The sequence below is a fragment of the Serinus canaria genome, chromosome 6 (assembly GCF_022539315.1).
Source record: "Serinus canaria isolate serCan28SL12 chromosome 6, serCan2020, whole genome shotgun sequence".
In the NCBI taxonomy this organism is placed as follows: Eukaryota; Metazoa; Chordata; class Aves; order Passeriformes; family Fringillidae; genus Serinus; species Serinus canaria.
The window spans coordinates 31,788,456-31,807,912 of NC_066320.1; the positions used below are offsets into that span (position 1 = coordinate 31,788,456).

A 19,457-nucleotide genomic window follows, 5' to 3' on the forward strand; every position below is an offset into this window, starting at 1 on the left:
GAACAGGGACAGGAGAGAGGGAATGGCCTCAGGCTGGGCCAGGGGAGGCTCAGGGTGGACATCAGGAAGAATGTCTCCGTAAAAGAAGTTGTTAAAGGTTGGAAAGAGTGAGGAGTCTCCACCCCTGGAGGTGTCCAAGGAACCCCTGGACGTGTCACTCAGCTCTGGGCTGGGTGACAGCTTGGTGATCTGTCACAGGTTGGGCTCGATGGGCTCAGGATCTATTGCAAACTCAGTGGTCCAACTGTTCCCACAGTTTCCCACCCCTCCAATGCGGGTACCCCACTACCCCCCCCCAGGACTACACTCCCCATGACGCCCCGCGGCGCCGCCGGAAGCGGGCGTGCGTCCGGCGCGCGTGCGCCGTGGCGGCGGCGGCGGCGGTGTGTCCGTCATGGCGGCGTCCATCTCCGGCTACACCTTCAGCTCCGTGTGCTACTGCAGCGCCAACAGCAGCGCCGACCACGTACGTGTCCCCCGCCGCCGCCCCGGGCCCGCGGGGCTCCCTCACGCTGCACCCCGGTCGGCGGCTGCGCTGCGGAGCTTCCAGGCCGCGCCGCCGCCGGTGGGGCCCGGCCGCGGGTCACAGCGGGCGGGGGCGGCCCCAGACGGACTCAGCAGGGCGGGTTGCGGGGTGTCCGGGCGGGATGTGGGGCGTCCGGACGGCTCTCCGCGGGATGTGGGGTGTCTGGCATGTGGGGTGCCCCGGATGCTCCGCGGGGTACCCGGGATATGGGCTGCCCGGTTTGCTCCTTTCTGGGGAGGATGTGGGGTGCCCCGGCTGCTCCCTGGGATGTGGGGTGCCCGGGTTGCTCCTCCCGCAGTGTGGGGTCCCCAGGATGCTGCTCCCGGGATGTGGGGTGTCTGGGTGGGGTGTGGGGTGTCGGAGCGGGGTGTGGTGTCCGCGGGATGCTGCCCCGGGATGTGGGGTACCAGGGGTGCTCCCCGTGGGATGTCCGGGCAGTTCCCGGGGTGTGGGGTGCCCGGGCGGGATGTGGGGTGCCAGGGGTGCTCCCCGCGGGCTGGGGCTCCTGCAGGACACGGGTTGTGGGAGGAAAACGCTCCTGTAAAAGCTCCGTGAGGGACTTTTTCAGCATCTGCGGCCAACCACGGGCGCAGTGCAGAGCCGGGCTGTTCCCGAATCGCTCAGTTTTGTTGGCACCTTTTTAGCCTGAGCTTGCTCTTTTCCTCTGCACCTTGTGCCAAAACCTCCTGATTCCAGCTCAATCTCCTTCTTCATTTTGGGCAGGGATGGAGAATAAATTAATATGCTCTAAAATTGCCTTACTTTTAAATTGCCTCCTGGGTTTTGCAATCCCTGGTGTTGGTCAGGGTCCAGCCCAGTCTCCACAGTAAAATTTGTGTAAGTCCCTGCAGGTTTGAACTCCTCTTCCCTTGGCTTGGCTGGAGCTTTTTCCCCCTTGTATCTGGGGCAGAGCCTCCCTTTTGTGATGTGTTTGCCTTGTGTGGGTTGTGTGTAGAATGTTCCTTCTGGACAGCCCATCCCTGTAGTGTTGTAAAAGGATGCTGGCAAAGCAAAAAAACAGCTTTGGTAAAACCTCAGGGCAGTTTCTACCCACTGCAGCTCAGATGTGTCTTTCAAACTTCATCTTTGTTTCAGTTTGAAGCTAAGAAAGTTACAGTAAATGACTGCATATAGTGGATTTTTTTTTCTATTTTTAATCTTTTTCTTTTGAAATTGCAGGAAGGATTTCTGCTGGGAGAGGTGAGACAAGAAGAGACTGTCAGCATTAGTGATTCACAGATCAGCAACACTGAATTTCTACAAGTGATAGGTAAGCGATATAACTTTGAGTTGTTCTGAAACAGGCACTGCTCAGGTTTCATGTTTTCAGGAGGTTTCATTAAGAATTGTTTCTGGTGTGAGACAATCAGAGGGTGTGTCAGACTTCCAGGATCACATTTGCCACAGTGGCTGTGTGCTTGTGGTAGAGATGTGAAGAAAAGAAACAAATCTTTGGAAGTTACAGGGGTTTCATGCACCTCCTTTTATGGAGGAAAGATTATTTATTGAAGATATTTGTCTGCATTCCATGATGGAAAAATTACTGTGGGGAATTTCCTGCTTGATACAGCTGCCTAAATACAGCATGTGCTCAAAATAAAATTAATTCATTGCTTGATTTACTGGTACTTTGAAAGGGGCAGGTTTGCAGAAGCAGGTTTGGATGGATGGCTGGGAATTGGTGACATCATAAACTGTCACAGCAGGACTGGACAAGGAATATTAGTCAGACAATTTGTTGATAAGCACAAGTTCTGTACTGCTGATGTGTTGTGAAAACTGAGCAAAGATGAAAGATCTTGCTGCTAAGTGTTGGTTGAAGGAGATTTTTTAGACATGAATGAGAAGCTGTTGCATGTTTGGTTTATAGAATATAGGAAAGCCCTGAAAGAAACTGCCTTTTTTGTTTCTGGATATATAACCAGCTGTTAAAATAGATGTAAACCTTCTCAATATCTGGCTTTGTTACTGTGATCCAGATAACAAAGCAAGGTGTGCATAAAGCTCAGTGAGAACACAAACAGCTCTGGACTGACTCTGAGATGTTACTCTGACACAAACAGGTGATCTGTGAACATGTGCAGTGGCACCATGTTACATCCCAAGAGATTTCCCACCTTGCAGTGGTGATGGTTTTGTGCACTGGGCTCCAGAAGGTTCAGTAGTTTCCTGTCCTGGTTATTCCTGAGAGAACATGGGTGGTGAATTGACTGGGAAGTGTCAGTTATGAGCTAAATTTGAGAAGATCAAGGCAAAGCATTTGTTGTGTTTGCATATAATCACTATCAGAGTGTTGCTGATGGCTCTGTGTGTTCAGACAAAACTGGCAGAGCCAGTCATTTTTAGGTTTTTAAATTAGACCTTGCTCTTCAGTGGTCACTGATCTTGGTTGTTGTTGGCAGTGATGTCACCACCTGCAGCCTTGGCCTGGTTTCCTAAACCAAGTGTTTGTGGTGTTAAAAATTGCTCCCTTTTTAAACCACCCCTTTGTCACATTGGTTACAGTGAGAATGGAAATTACCCACTCCTGAAGACCTGCTGGTTATTTTTTTTATTTGCCATTTTTACTTCAATACTTATTCATCAAAGTTAACTCTTGGACTGCTAGTTCAGCTCATGAGATTGACAGTTTTGTGGCAGTGTTGTCACAGATGAATTTTCACTTTCTTTTGTGTCTCCTTAGTGCTGGTGTTTCAATATATGTGTGTGTACATAGTGTGTACTAGATACATATATATATAAATAAGTACATATATATATAAATCAGTCAGTGTAAACCTTACATTTAAAATGTTGGCTGCTTCATGGGGTCTGAGCAGGAGGCTTCTTGTTTCCTTTTTCTCAAAACACAAGGTCTGTGTAGCAACATCATCACCCAAGAACCAATAATGTTGTTGCAGTCAATGTATTTGCTGGAAGGAACTGATCTGATGTGGAATAAGTGTACTTACAGGCTTTGTTAGCAGATTGTTTCCACAGATGCCTGCATGTTGGTGTGAAAATATTAGAGTTGATACAATTTTATATCAAATAAAGGAGTCAGTAACTCTAACAGCAGCATCCTGAGGAGTTCTTGCCAGTGGGGATGTGCAGTTTGTCAGGCAGTGTGCCTGGAATGGATGCTCAGAGCGTTGTTTTGATAGACACCAAATGTGCTGAGAGGTGGATGGTGCTGGCTGCTGTTCTTGGGAGCTGTGATCCATCCTGGTGCTCTGCTGGGATGGCAGCCCTGAGCAGCAGGTGGTGAATCACTGCAGGGAGGCAGAGCCTGAGCAAAGTTCCTGCTGAACTCCAGTGGGGCTCTGCTGCTGCAGCTGGAAATATTTGTGATGTGTGGTCACAGAATCCCAGGGGGATTTGGGCTGGGAGGGACCTTCAACCCCATCTTGTTCCACCTCCTGCCATGGGCAGGAACACCTTCCACTAGACCAGGTTGCTCCAAGCCCTTGAAAAATAAGTCATGCTTGGTGTTGGAAAGACAATGTAAGATTGGACTTTTACTCTTTTCTCACTCTCCTCTGAGATTGCTGGCATGTTACAACATTTGCTGATTAAATAAGAACCTTAGCATTTATCACAACCTTTTCAATGAAAAAAACATTGCCCTGATTTTTTTAATATTTTCATATAACAGAGTTGTAAAGTGCAGCTAAATGTTTTGAAATTGCTTTTAACCCCTTTTCTCATTAGAGATTCTGTTTGCCTTGCCTCTTTAAACACTATAATGTATAATATTTCAGTGATTCCCTTCCCCATCCTTTTTTATTCCTTGCTGATGTAAGAAACAATGTGTATGGATGCAAATAAGCTGTTGTGGAAAGGTGGAGAAAAAAAAGAAATCAGAAATGCCTTTGTGAGAAGTTTGTCATTATAAAATAGTAGCAAAAGTGTATTTTAGGCTCAGATAAATGTCTGTGTATCTGAGCAAGTGTATGCCTTGCTTATTGAAATATTTTTCTATGTAAAAGGTCAAATTATGAAGTGAAGGCAGTTTTCTGTTTATGGTGCTGTGTCATCAAGTGTTGAGACAGTAAGGACAGCGTGTGTGCTCTGACACAAATGTTTCTTGCTCAGTAACTCTTATGTGGAAAGTTCATGCAAGATATGCCACTGTAATTTCTCTTTGCCAGGAGCAGTTGGACATCTGTCACTTTTTTTGTTTGTTTGTTGTTGCAGAAATCCATAACCATGAGCCTTGTTCAAAACTCTTTAGGTAAGCTTCTTTTGTTGTCTTGCTGTGGTGGCTGCAGAATGTAAAAATAGGGAGCTCCCTGCAATGTATTAGCATTTCAAATGTCCCTAGCAGTGTTTGCTCATCTGATGGTTTTGCAGAAACACATGCAAGTGGCACCAACCACGACAATCAGAGTAGTTTATAGTTGTAGTGCAGCTTGGAAGGGGTTTATTTCTCCATCTGTTTGGATTTCTGTGTAGCTGGTGGAGGTAGGGCAGCAGTCAGGTCAGCTCATATCACTCTGATGATGAGGATGAATGTCAAAATCAATTTAAATTGTTGTAGTCTAGGCTGGCTCTGCCTGGGCCTGTGTGCCCTAACCCTGGTAACCTGCTGGGTTAACAAGTTGGTTTGTGCTTAGTGGTACCAACCTGCACCAACTAATTATTGTAAAATCTTCAGCTTTCTGGTTCTTTTTGCCTTCTGATCTTCTGAAATCCAGAATTTAAATTAAATATGGGGCTAATATAGTCTATTTAACAGCTTCCATCTATTTACATGTAGATTTTCTTTTTAGTCTTTACTTGTTACACAGTGTTGGCTTCTAAAGCACTGTCTAGAATTCCTTTTAAGAAGGAATTCCCAGTTAATCTCCTCTCATCTTGAGAGATTTCCAGCCAATTAAGAAGACACAGTAGCTTAGACATTATGATTGACAGTGGTTGCATTAAAGAGAAAAGCTGCAGTCAGTCACTTGCTGGCTGATAATTACAGAGAGGGTACTCTTAACCCAGTGATTTAAAATGCTGCAGACTCCACACATGGAGATAAACACAGACACAGAAAGAGTTGGATATCCACCAGGATTATAAATAAATATTGCAAACATGAATTGAAAAAATTGTGCATAAATAACATCGTGTCTCAGATTTTTCATTAGTTGTAGTCTGAGTTTTCCCAACAACTTAGACCTTGAAGCAAATGGTGTTTCTACCCTTATTTACTAGCCAAGCACCGAGCTCAGGATTTGGTGGTTTTTCACCCCACCACCCAAAAGCTGAAGTCATAGACCCCTACCAGAGCATTTTCCTGCACTGCTTTAGCTGTTAATGTCAGCTCTTGAAAGGAGGAATCTATTTTTAAATGTTTTTCCTTTTATCATGCACTCTGATCTACCTGAATACCTAAACCTGTCTGCATTGGTAGATATATAAATTCCTAAATCTGTCCTGTCCACAAAATAACAACATGTCAGGGTTTGGGTTCAGCTGTGGAAGCAGAACCATTTGGAATGACCATGATACTTTGAATTACTGCTGACTCTTTTGGCTTCAAGGATCCAGCCATGTGAGTGCAGAGGCAGCATTGGAGCTCAAGAGATTGATTTGGAGTTGCATTTGGAATGGCCCTGCTTTCATTTCTTCTGGCCTGGTAGGCTTCTGATTATCAAAGCAGGCTTTTACAGAATGCTGGTCAAAATAAAATTGCACAATGCATTTCTGTGGTAAAAGTAAGGCTCTGGAAGTTGCTTTGTATTGTCTAGAATGCCACCTACTTGTAGAACACTCAAAGTAGAAATTACTTACTTTGTATAATGTGTGTGTATTAACTGTGTACCTATCTTTTTCTCTTCCTTTTTGTCCAAGCTTTTATGACTATGCAGGCAAAGTTAATGAGGAGAGTTTGGACAGGATTCTCAAAGACAGAAGAAAAGTAAGTTGTCTATCTTTTTCTCCTGTTGTAGGCATTAGAGTGGGTTTGGAAAACAAATGGGAAAAAAAAAAAAGTAGTTAACTAGAATAAATGCTTTGCTTCACAAATCTGATGGTTTGTTTTGATCCAGGGCTTATCCTGCACAGAAGTTGTTGGATTTGTGGTGCTTAGATTAAACCGGGAGCAATGTCTAATTTCCCTGAAGAAATGCAAAGGATTTGAGTGTAGGTTTCCAAAGGTGTAGGGCTCTATTGACCATCTCAAACTCAGATCTTGAGGAACTCAGTTTGTTTTGTTGTTCTAAAGCTTTTGGGTAATGGTGACGCCACAGTATCAGCCCCTTTATCCTCAGAAGGTAAATCTGTGTCTCTCAAGTAACACTGTGGGTTTTTCCTGATGTGCTTTGATTGCAGAACGTTATTGGATGGTACAGATTTAGGAGAAACACTCAGCAGCAGATGTCATACAGAGAGCACATCATTCATAAACAGCTGACACACATCCTTGGAGTGCCTGACCTCGTCTTCCTTCTCTTCAGCTTCATTTCCACTGCAAATAACTCAACACATGCTTTAGAATATGTGCTTTTTAGACCAAACAGAAGGTAAGCAAACTCTGTCAATGAACCACCCCTCATTCTTTGTTCTGCTTTTTACTGCTATTTTTAAATTATTTAGGAGTTTGTACAATTGCACTTCAAGAAAGCTTAGTGTTTGTCCAATGATGTCTTGGGGTGCTTATTAATGATGACAGGTTTGGTTTTATTTTGAGGTTTTTTTGTGCAAATAATTTATAAATTAAAATTAGAGTGAAGAAAAATTCTTTTCAATCTGTAAAGTGTCAGACAAAAAAAAAAAAAAAAACACCTGTTTTGAGACATCAGATGTCACTACCATGTTTCTTCCAGAGGATCTGAATATCCCTCTGATAGTTTGCACATTATAAAGGTTCTTGGAGGTGTAGAGGTAGCTCTGTATTAAGGGGTTTTGATCCTGCATTTATTTTGAACATAACTTGTAATATTCAGCTACTTTTATAACAAACCTAATGCAGAGGCTTTAAAATTGGATGAGTTCTGATCATCAGAGGGATGGGATAATATCAATGCTTTTGTAAAGAATCTTTTTCAATTGAATTAAAAAATCTTTCTGAACCTTCTCTGCAGGTATAATCAAAGGGTGTCACTTACTATTCCTAATCTAGGCAACACTAGTCAACAGGAATACAAAGGTTCTTCAGTGCCAAATACTTCTCAGAATTATGCCAAAGTTATTAAGGAACACGGGTAAGGACTTTTCCTTTTTAAATGAAGTAGTCATCAAGCTCTGCTCTCTGTACCTCACAGAGAATACCACAAATGTGCATGCTGAGCAGCAGAAAACCAGTTCTGGAGGAGACTGGTCAGTTCCCAGTGTGCTTTTTTCCTGGTTAGAATTGGATCTTTCAGAAGAACCAAGGGAACTCAGTGCACTTTTCAGAAAAGCAGAGTTGGTGTGCCCAGTCCATGCTGAGACCCTTCTGGCTGGAAGCTTTTGACTTGATTTCCCCACCACCCACCTCTCCATGGAATTCTGTGTGCACTTGAACTCTGCCTCAGAAGCATTGAATTCTTGATGTTTTTCTTAAGTATTTTCAATTAAATGCCATAAATTCAAAGTAGCTTTTCTGGCTGTTAACAATGAAATTATACAGGCTTAAAGATTTTGGCACAAGTTTAATCTCATTCAAATTAGACTTTATTGTTCCAGAAGGAGTTTTGGAATTGAATATGCTGCTGTCCAAATTTTTGTTTATGACAGTATGGTACATTTTTAACAATATACTATTGCTGAAATAGCATATTTAGCAATAAGATACATTTTTAAAATACAGTGATAGACTGCATAACAGGAATTCAAAGACAGCATGAGCTAGTAACCTGTATTGTCTTTTCTCACTGATGATTTCTGCTTTCTTTTTAGTACTGATTTTTTTGACAAAGATGGAGTGATGAAGGACATCAGGGCTATCTATCAGGTTTATAATGCACTTCAGGAAAAAGTACAGGTAACATCCTTTACTCCATATTGGTCTGTATATATGTGGCATCTTTTATTCATCCTTTGGTTAAAGCAGGAATGGAGGAGATGGAGATTTTTAGAGCTCACAAGCAATTATCATGGAGTGTAGGAAAATAAGACTGACTTTAAAATTAAATGTTTCAGTTTCTATTTAATGTGAGCATTTGCAGTGGCTTCTGTGAAAGTGGTTGGTACAAATAACACCAATTTTTTCTCTTTTGCAAGTAAAGGATTTGATACTTAGTGATTTATGGGAGGTGTTAGTCATTTTTAAGGGTTTGCAGTGAAGAGAAGCCCTGCTGAAGGCTGTAGGGATTTGCAGAGGTTTAAAAATGACTCCTGGCTCTGGGTATGGAGCATGAGCAGAGCACCATCTGTTAGTTCAAACTTGTGAACATTTTGTGTGGAGCATGAGTGAATCCTGCTCCAAATGTGCCAAAGCATCTGAAAATGCCTGGAGTGTCAGCTCTGCTCATTGTGAGCTTGTCAGTTCACAGCTTGTCCCGTGTGAAGAGCAGTGGAGCTGCGCTGCGCTGCCCGGGGAGCTCACACATCTGCTAATTGTGCTGGAGTCACAGCTTGTTCCCAGGCTTTCCCCGTGCATCTGCCCTGGGGGGATTCGTGTCTCTGCTCCAGCTCAGCTCTGCTGGCTGGCTCCTGAGCAGGGAACAAGGAGCAATCCCTCCAACCATCCCCTGCACCTGCCTGCACAGGGGGAGCTGCTCTTTCTCTCTGGGAATTTGCACCTTCCAGCCTCCTTTGGAAGGCAGACACTTCCAGGCAGCTTCAGGGAATAGGAAAATTTCTCTTCAGAGCTGTATCCATTAGCTAATGGCATTGTTGTGTGATGCTGCTCTTGCCAGGAGCATGGCTGTCCTCTGTGCTCCTGCTGTTTTAGTTGCGGTCTGGAAAAATGGAAATGGGCTTCTTTAGAGGCCTGGAGCAAAGGAGGCTGAGGGGAGACATTGTTGCTCTCTTCTCCCGAGTAAAGTAACTAGCCACAGGAGGAGAGGAAACCACCTCAAGTTGCACCAGGGGAGGTTTAGCTTGGAGATTAGGAACAATTTTTTCCCTGGGAGGGGTGTCAGGCATTGGAACAGGCTGTTCAGGACAGTGGTGGAATCACCACCCCTGGAAGTGATCTTGGCCAATATTTATTGTCATGGAATCACAGAATGCTTTGGGTGGGAAGCGACCTTAAAGTTCATCTCATTCCACCCACTGCCATGGCAGGACACCTTCCACTGTCCCAGGCTGCTCCAAGCCTCATCCATCCTGAACACTTCCAGGGATGTTGGACACTAACCAACTTTGGATCTTACTGCAAATCTCCTGTCATGATGCGTTATTTGGAAATGCTTTTCCTATAATGCAGCAGCAGCCAGTAAAGAAAACAATCTTGAGGTTGAGTATTTCTGCTGCAGTTAAATCCTGCTTTTAGTTTTGTGCTTCAATGGCTTCTTGCCTAGCAGTAGCTTTATTAATGTTGTCCTGAAACTATTTCCTACATTTTTGCCCTACCTTAGCATATCTTACTTTTTTCTCCCAGGCAGTATGTATAGATGTAGAAAAAAGTGAACGTGTTGTTGAATCTTTTCAAGCTGATGTAAACAAGTTAAAAAGGCAAATCGCACAAAAGAAGAATGAAAAAGAACAAGAAATAAGTAAGTTGCCTTTTATTTAACCTTTTAATTTTCAGAAACAGATGCTGTGAGGAGAAAATGTTTTGTGGAGTTAAAATAATTGTTGTATTGCTGATAACTCATGGGAAAAAAAACATCCCATTGGGAAGGGCAATATGATGGATTTGTGTTGAATGACACCTGAGCTGTGAAAGTGTGTGCTGAAGGTATTTCTGCTGGAATCATCCAGTGTTAGCAAGCTTAAAATACAGCAGAGACAACACTGTAAAGAAAGAATGAGCAAGTCAGTTCTGGAAGTAACACAGGAAAAGATCAGTGGTAGGAAAAGAAACGTAGGAGAAAAATAAAAAAGATAAATACTGGAGAGATTCTTTTTGAAGTAATGTGCTGTGCTCACAGGCCAGGAGTTATCCATGGTTTTATAAAGTCTTTATTCCCACTCCCATTTGCTGACCTAGTGGCAAAGATGTTTAGCACTGAAATATCACTTCTCAGTGTTGAAGTAAATCTTTGTAGGTGTTGTTCATCTTATTTTGCTACTCCATAATTTCCCGAGTCAGTGAGCCTTGCTGTGTGAGCACATTTGGCTGAGTGCCACACTGTCCCTCCTTCCTAAAAACTGAGTGTGGCCTCAAGAGACTTTGGTTAGCAGTAGATAAGTTTTGTGAAGCGCTTGGCTCCTTCCAAAGAGGCATTGCTGATCTAATTGAATTTTTGAGTGCAAGAGAAGACTGAAGGTAGAGAGTAAGGGCAGAGAACAGGCAAATGGGAAGTAAGATAAAAACCTAAATAATTCATAAGCAAATTACACATTTCAGCAAACACTGCCTCTTCTTACCCATGTTTTGAAATGATAAGCAAATAATGAAATTTTGTCATTTTAGCTACAAGGTGTTTTTTATTGTTTCTGTGTCCTGTTAACTAAATCAGTGTGTGACAAAAAGGTGGTTTAGGTGGGTGGACACCCCAAACTGCAATGGGCCTGCTGCTGCTGTGACTGGTATTTTAATTTTCTCCAGGCAGTGAGGTACTGTTATCACATGAGCATTTTAGTCAGCACAAGTTCTGCTTTGAACCTCAAAGATAAGGTAACAGAGCCAGGATTAGCCCAGGACCATTTGAAAGGTGGAAGTAAATGAGTCACTGCTGTTTCCTGCTTGGCTGTAGATGAAGTAGGCAGGGAGCTGCTACTATGGGGAAGCAGAGGTGGATATTTACTGTGACTGGAGCTGATCCCAACACAGATGGGAAAAGCTGGGGGAGGAGGAGGAAGAGCAGTCAGTGCTCAACTCTGGGTACTACCAGGGGGATGCAAATGCTGGACTGAGAATTGATGCCAGAGCAGAGAATCATGTGAGAGGGCTGAAACAAGCAAACATGCAGCTTGGAGCTCTGCAGTATTTTTAGATGTGAGTAGTTAATTACTGAATCTGGCCTTCTGTTCCCTCGCTTGCTCAATGCTGGGAGAATTTCCTTGGTTTTAGTGAGGAAAAGGGAGAGTTTGATTCCAATTCCTGTGGGAGTGTTGTGTGAGAGCTTGGTGTTCTTACAAACCTTGGGTTAACAGGTTATGACTTAAACACTATTATAAAGGGCAGTTGAGACTTTAGCTGCCAGATCACTGCATCAGTTCTGTACATGTAGCAGGATGTTCCAGGCTTTGGTGAGAGCTGTGCACTTCCCAGATGCCAGGAAATCTCCCAGTGCAGTTCTCCTGTCGTGGCCCAGAAGTGGAGTGCTGTTCTGCAGCCACTTGAGGGAATGTCCTTTTTTCATTCCCAAGAGATATCTCAGTGACTTGGCTAAAGGAGCTCTCACCCTCCATGTGGGGTTTCTCCAGTAAATAGAGCTGATCCCATTGTGTCCCTCACCTTACACGTTCCTGTGTCAATTCTGACAGGTTTGTTCTTTAATAACCCCTTAGGAACCAGTCAAAAACTTCACTCTCTCCCAGAGCTTAACAAAACTTCCTGCCAGGAAGTCTTTCCTTGTGTCTAGTGTGCAGTACTCAAATTTACCTTTCTGCAGCAGCCTCTTAGGCACATTTAAGAATAAAATACTTTCTTCAGTTTTCCCTACTAATCCCAGTTATTCCAGCCTTTCCTCTTAGGTCACGATTATTAGATCTCTGACGAGTTTTTGTGTTTTGTAGCATTTCTCCAGCTTTCCCTATTTTTTAAATTGTACATATATTTTGGTTGTATTTTTAACGACTACAGTGAAATGATACATACCTGTACCTCCACAGCTGAGCACACCTCATGCATATTGATTTATAGTTTACATCAATCAAGTTTCTTTTCTGCAGAAGGATGCAAGTGTTCCTCATTTGGCAGCTCTTGCAGTTCATTATTCCTGTGCACGTCTTCCTCAAATTTAGTTTCCAAATCAGCTCATTTAAGATGATTTTCATGTTCCTGTTCTGATACCCTGCTACACTCCCAGCCATAATTCCATCATTTAGATTTTTAATGTGAGTGCAGTTATTAAAATAATAATTTGAAGGAAGAAGACAATAATAATTTGAGGGAAGAAGACATGGTGATTTCTTTGCAGGTGTTATGAGATTGTCCCCTAGCACAAGGGGCACTGAAAGAGAGAGTACAAAGTGATATTTTTAAGATACAATATCAAATATCAATTATGGATGAAAAATGAGTTGAGTTTTACCGAGTAAGACACAGATAGAGAGGAGCAGGCAGGTTGAGCTCTAGCACAGGTGCTTTTTGATGTGAGAAGGAGCTGAAAAATACAGAGAAAATATGAGATGGAAACAGCAACAGGCTGTGGAAACATCCTGTAGCTGTGTTTTTTGGGAGCTTAAACTGGAGGAAATGATCTGTACAGGATGACTGTGCACATGAAAGTGCAGCATGTTTGCACTTGGATAGTTTATTTGCTTTCTGACTCATTTTGGGTTTGAAATGGGATCACTGGGATAATTGAGCTGATCCTGATGAGGTTCAGGCTGCACTGCTAAATTTAGGGGAGTTTGTTGTGCTCAAAGAGAAGGGTGCAGTGTTAAGCAAGATTTGATGTGACAGTCAGGAGTAGTGTATTGATGACTCTCTAAGCCTTAAATCAGAGGTATGAAAGATGAGTAGAGCAGACTGGGAGGACAGGATCCAGTGCTGGAGTTGGAAAGCAGTGCCAGGGATGAGCATTTGATAACAAGCAGAAGGAAAGAAGAGAGGGCAGGCGAGGTGGTCACAGCTCAGGTATGTGGAGCACCTTGCCAAGAAAGCATTAAGTACCCCCTGTTCTTTGCTTTGTAGGAATGCAGCAGGCAATTCTGAGCAGGCAAATGCCAACAGATAGCGTGGAACCCATGTTTGTTCCCCGAATGTCCTACACTGGGTTTGCTGTGGAAGGCTGCACACTCGAAGATTCCGACGTCTCCGATCCTCCCCCGCCGTACTCGGATTTCAACACAAGCACTCACGACAGCTCTGGCAGCCCCGGGCTCCTGGAGAGCAGCAGCATCTTCATGCCTCGGCCTCAGGCAGTCGGTTCTTCCAGTTATGTTTCCACAACTGCAGGATTGAAATATTCTGGCAATGGAGCATCCATGCCATCTTCCCAAAGAGTGCTCGCTGACAATGTTGACGAATCAGAAGACAGTGATTATGAGAATTTGCTTGAACCCACAGAGTCCTCTGACAGTGAATACTCACAGACAAGGGAGTCACGACCTTCAGCACATCCTGATGGTGATTCCAGGAACACTCAAACTTCTCAGATTTGATAGGGGGGAAAACAGAACAAATCCACGTGACGCTGTTTTTTCATAATTGTTACCGAGAGATTTTGGGGATTTAACCCGGAGGAAATGAACTACACAGGATTACTGTGCACACGAAATGTAGAAGACTTGCACTAGATGGTTTATTCACCTTGTGATACATTTTGCAAGTTTTATAATGGAATCATTAGGATAATCAAGTTGTACTAATACTGATGAGGTTCATGGATGTACTGGTAAATTTAGGCAAAATGAAATTTATAGAGATCTTGTAGCTTTTGTTGCCATATTTTCTTTAAGACAATAAATTGGGATGTAGTAACTAAGCACAGTTAGTCTACAGATAATGTTCTCAAATCAAAACTTACCTCTTGCACTATCATGCCTTGAATTTTAATTTTTGAAAGGGAATAATAAATATATCAGCCGCCTTCCGAATAGCTTTCTATGGTAAGCCAAATTGGCCTTCGCAAGCAAAGAAATTTTGATAATTCTGAGGAGCCTGATAGGAAAAGACGTGGTCAACCTCCTTCTGTGGGCATGCCCTCATCAGAGGAGGGGTTTGGTTTGACATTTTTTACAAACAGAATGTGTCTCACTTCAACTGATGGTTGCCTTTTTTTCTGTAAAGGATGTTTGGGGGGGTGGGATGCCTGGTAAATCATCCAGATGAATGTCATATATAGAATTATTCTGGTTTCGCTGGGTTTACAATGACTTTATGCCACACTAGCCTCATTTATTGTCTCATGTGTTCTTTTAGCATAAATATGAAGTGCACATACAGGAGTAAATGACCGATAGAAGTAGTAAATTCCATCATGATTGGACTTTGGAGTCTGCAAATTGCAAACATCAGAGACTGCTACTTGCATTTTATTTGCATCTGAGTATTGGATTTACGCTTCTAGATGAGTTATTTTATGTGATAAATAGGGGATAGGGTAGGAGAAGATTGTTTGGAGAGTCCCCTGGGTTTATTACCTCTTTTCCTCTGGGTGAAACATGTAAATGATTATTTTAATTTGAATTACAGCTCTTGTCAGAAAACTGCCGTTTGGGATAAATGAAGTGTGGTATATTTAGAGAATTTCATGTTTGGATGCACTTACTTTTATTTAAATACTGCTTGTATGCTAACGTTGCCCAAAATATGTGAAATTGTTGCCACTAAGAAGTTTGTATTATTGGACTTTATCCCTGATGTGTAAATGAGAAAATACACATTTTAAGATGAGGTTATCTGCAGCGTTTATCACTTTGAGGTATCAATAGCCACTTCTTCAGTTTACACCCAGAACAGCAAAGCAGTTGCTGAAAAATTTTAAATATCTCAAATTTACCCACGGAAATTTTAGTCTTCTGGATCATATCCATAGGCAAAAGTCTGTTCATTACCCTCTCCTTAGCTGTACTAAATTAAGCAAAATAACTTCGGGAAAAAAAAAAAGAGATGTTAAAATTGCCACTCTTCTACCAAGTGGTTCCATCTTTAAACATCAAGGTTTTAACTATTTGACATTGTTCTCATTACCCTTAACTGGATGGATTTTTGTCTTGGAGTGTTGCAATCCCTGGAGCAGAGACCTGGCTGTGGAGTCACCACCTGTGAGCACCTGTGGCTCAGGTGTGGATGTGTCGATGCTGGAATCAGAACTGACAGGTTGGCAGCCACCCTCTTCATTTTTATTCTGCACAGAAACCTGCAAAATGTACATCTCTGAGAAAGCAGTTAAATGTGACAATAAAATCTTATTTAATCCTACCATAGATTTTAATGCTTGTCAGGTGCCACGTTGGTGGAGGAGCTCACTGGGAAGCAGAAGAGCAGCTCAGAAGTGTTTGTTCAGGCTGATGTGCTTGGGGGACTGAGGGGATGTGGCAGAGGGAGCATTCCATGCCTGACACATGTTTATACAAGATCCTTGAATTCTGGGGTTATTTAACAAAAAATGTTACAAGTTCTGCTTGGTTTTCCATGCACCTTGTAGGTGGGACAGGTGTGTCATCGTGCCTCCAGCCAGTGCCTGCCTGCAGGTATTTTCATTCACCATAATTGTGACTCATAAGGACAAAGGGTGTGGCTTTTTTTTGTTTTTAATGTAGGTGATATTCTGGTAGAAATACACCTGCTTGGACTTTGCAGTTTTCTTGACAGTCCTGTTGAAAACAACAGTGGTGGGTTGAGATCTGTCAGAAGGCCACAGGAGCAGGAGCCACAGGAGCAATTTAGGACAATTTAGTCCTAAATTGTGGAGTTTCACACCTGTGAAACACCAGGGTGAGTCCTGGACAGTCCCTGTTAGTGATTCCCAGGAGCAGTGCCTGTAGCTGTGTTCTCTTTCTAACAGAAAGGCTGCACTGAAGAAAAGCTACTGAAAATTGGCTTCTGTGTCCTTCTGTTCCAAATCCTGGAGTTTTCCTGGTACAGCGAAATATTTTCTGGTTGATTGTGAGAAACCTGGAACTGCTGCTTCCTTTATTTCCAAATTTATTCTCCCTCTGACTGTTGATAGTAAGAAGAACAGGGATGCACCATATGGGAAGCCTCAATGAATTAGAACTATCACATATGCCTACAAAAGGAAGCATCATCAAATATTTCTGAAATTAGCTTGGATTGACACTCTGGGAGTCTCCAAGTCCTGTCTTTGCTTATGGGATGGAACATGTTGGCAGAAAGACTTGTGAGCATTGTTAATTTTGGCATATTCATGACTATGCAGGTTTGGAGTTCATGTCTCACATCTCTGGGGACATTTCACTGCCTCTGACATGTCCTGAGTTAAAATGTAAAGAGAAGCTGTTACTGTTGATGTAGCATCAAGATAAGATAAGCAAACTGATAAAACTCCTGTTAAGTGGGAAGATGTTTCTGAGTACACTGAATGTAACTAGAATCAGTCTGAAACTTTGCTTTTTTGGTGCTGCAAGGTTTATTTTAAGGGTTAGTTTTGATAACAGGCTTTCTTTGCTTGGTTCTTCTGTGATTCTGCCTCTGAGCAGTCTGCAGATCAGCTAAAAAGGTGTTGGTTTCTGGCTTCCTTTGAGGTGAATCTTCCTCTGGCTTTCTGTTTTCTCTCCAATATCTGTGGTTTCACACACATTTCTCTGTCATGTTAGATTTGTGGGGGTATTTGCATGTACCTTTGTAGTGCTGCTTCTGCAGCTTGTGGATTTGGGAAGAAAACAGAATTTAATTAGAGTTTCATTAGTAAACTGGTAAGTACTTGGGCACCTTCCAGTGCCTGAAGGGACTCAAGAGAGCTGGAGAGGGAATGGGGACAAGGGATGGAGGGGCAGGACACAGAGAATGGCTTTAAGCTGAAGGAGGGGAGATTTAAGTGGGATTTTGGGAAGGAATTGTTCCCTGGGAGGGTGGGAGGCCCTGGCACAGGGTGCCCAGAGCAGCAGTGGCTGCCCCTGGATCCCTGGCAGTGCCCAAGGCCAGGCTGGATGGGGCTTGGAGCAGCCTGGGACAGTGGGAGGTGTCCCTGCCATGGCAGGGGGTGGCACTGGATGGAATTTAAGGTCCCATCCAACCCAACCAATCTGGGATTCTGTGAGCTGTCCCAGCCTGTGGTCAGGCCAGTGACAGGAATAGCCTGTGGCTCAAATTCCCATTTGTCCCCCTGGGGGGCTCCTGCAGAGCTCTCAGCACTACACCTGTCACACCTCATGGAACCAAGAGCAAGGATGTTCAAACTGTTGACTCCTGGGTTTTCTTGCTCTTCACTCTTGCCTATAAATAACCTTCTGTTGTGTAGCAGCATCTTGGCTGAAGTTCCTAAAAGAAGAAAAGGAGGAGATTCCTTTGCTGGGCACAGAAATCCCTGGATTCCCCCCTGGGAACGGCTGGTGTCATTCCCACTGGTGGGAGCCGAGAGGCTTCAGAGGCAGGGGGAGCAGAAGTCCAGGAGACCTCACTTTACCAGAGCTCCAGCCTGGGAGATTGTTCTCCTTATTCTGAGAGAATTTCAAGCTCAGCTTCCTAGGCAAGCCCTGCAGGTGGAGATGGATGTCAGAGCAGGTCAGCTGGATCTAGGAAGAGTTACCTTCAGGAAAGAAGGATCATCACAATCCCATCAGCTCGTGGTGTGGGTGAGTCAGGAGTAAATCCAGCAGCAGGCTGTGTGCCAGTGGAAATCTAGGAGGTTTTTCCACCTAGGAAAGTAGTTTTTTCCTTTTTTTGACCTTTAAATAAGATGGTAACTTGCACATCCTTGTCTTTTCCCTGGCATCATCCAGAGAAAACAAAACACCTTATTGCCTTTTCCAGGGTTATTAGGGAGAGGTGCCTGCTGAGCTCTGCAGAAGGAGCTCAAGGCCACCAAGGCTGGGAAAGCTGCTGCTCTGCACCACTCCAGGTCACTGCAGGGGCTTGCATTAATTATTTCCAGCTCTCCTGAAATCCTGCTCCAGGCTCTGCCAGCACCAGGGATCTCAGTACTCACCTGGTATTAAAGGGAAGAGTTGGTTGTTCCCCTCGTGTGGATTTGTGTGCCATGTATTTATTTCCTCTGGCTTTATTGGAGAAGGTGTTGGAAGGGAAATATAAAAATCCACAAGAGACAAGTCAGTAATAGAATAAACACACAGGTGTTTTGAAATTCTTCCACTATAAGTAATATTTTTTTTTAACTTTTACCTAATTTATTTTCCTGCTCAACATTTTGCTTTGGGCAAACATGGCTTTTTTTCCAAAGGAGGAAAAATAGTACTGCTAAAAGTTTTCCCTTCAGAAGGCCCATTTCTACCATGGGGATTGCTCCAACAATTCTTTTGGTGGTAGTTTGTGATTTTTAACACATTTTCAAGAGTGAGAGGTTGCTCTAGCTGTGAGCAGGGATCATTGGCAGTCTGTAACATTAATAAGGAATAGCCAATTTTAGCCCTAAATGGATTCATCTTAAATAAAATGTTCATACTCAGCACTTATGGGAAAAGTCCTTTAAACAGCCCAAATGCTGTGGCTGTAACTTTTTAGCCTGAGCAGAGCTGCCAGCTGAGAGGTAGCACAGAAGGCACTGCTTGGTCCTCAGCAAACTTTTTATCTTAAACCTGTAGAGGTTTGAGTCATAGGCTATGGAATGTTTAAAGCTCTCTGCCTACAATAATGCAAGGTTTTGGCATGCAGGAAGGTGAATGCTCTGCTGACTTTGGGCACAGTGAAGTAGCTGTCACTTGTTAACAATAACCCTTAATGCAGGGGTGTTAAATTTAATCCAGCCTGGACACCTGGAAGAGCAGAAGGCTGAACTTCCTTCCCATGGGTGTATCAGCCATGCAAAGGGGGAGTTTTAATTCCCACACAAAAGGAGCCTTGGTTTCAGCAGGTGCTGTTGAGCAGGTCCCTCCTTTTGCTCCGGCAGGCTCGGCTGACACTGCATCTCTGCTGGGGCTGGTGCAGTCCCAAACAGGTGAGGAATGTGGGGAATGGGATATCCCTGTCCTGAGGGCAGTGGGTGCTGCAGGGAGCCCCGGGAAAGCAGGGACATTTATTGGACCAGGGAGCACAGGGTGGAACTGCAGAGAGCTGCACCAACAGTGCCACAGCTGCACAGCAGGACCTGCCTGCCCTGGGCACACAGGATGGAGA

General features: G+C 43.6%; 1 protein-coding gene across 1 annotated transcript; it reads left to right on the plus strand.

The window, feature by feature from the left end:
- The first annotated feature begins 345 nt into the window (after positions 1-345).
- Positions 346-15,623, plus strand: ABRAXAS2 (abraxas 2, BRISC complex subunit). Its single transcript, XM_050976405.1, has 9 exons — positions 346-466; positions 1,706-1,796; positions 4,703-4,739; positions 6,347-6,413; positions 6,827-7,017; positions 7,579-7,698; positions 8,375-8,459; positions 10,023-10,137; positions 13,392-15,623. Exons 1-9 carry the CDS (start codon positions 395-397, stop codon positions 13,859-13,861), a joined length of 1,248 nt encoding a protein of 415 aa, XP_050832362.1. The 5' UTR covers positions 346-394; the 3' UTR covers positions 13,862-15,623.
- Positions 15,624-19,457: the final 3,834 nt, after the last annotated feature.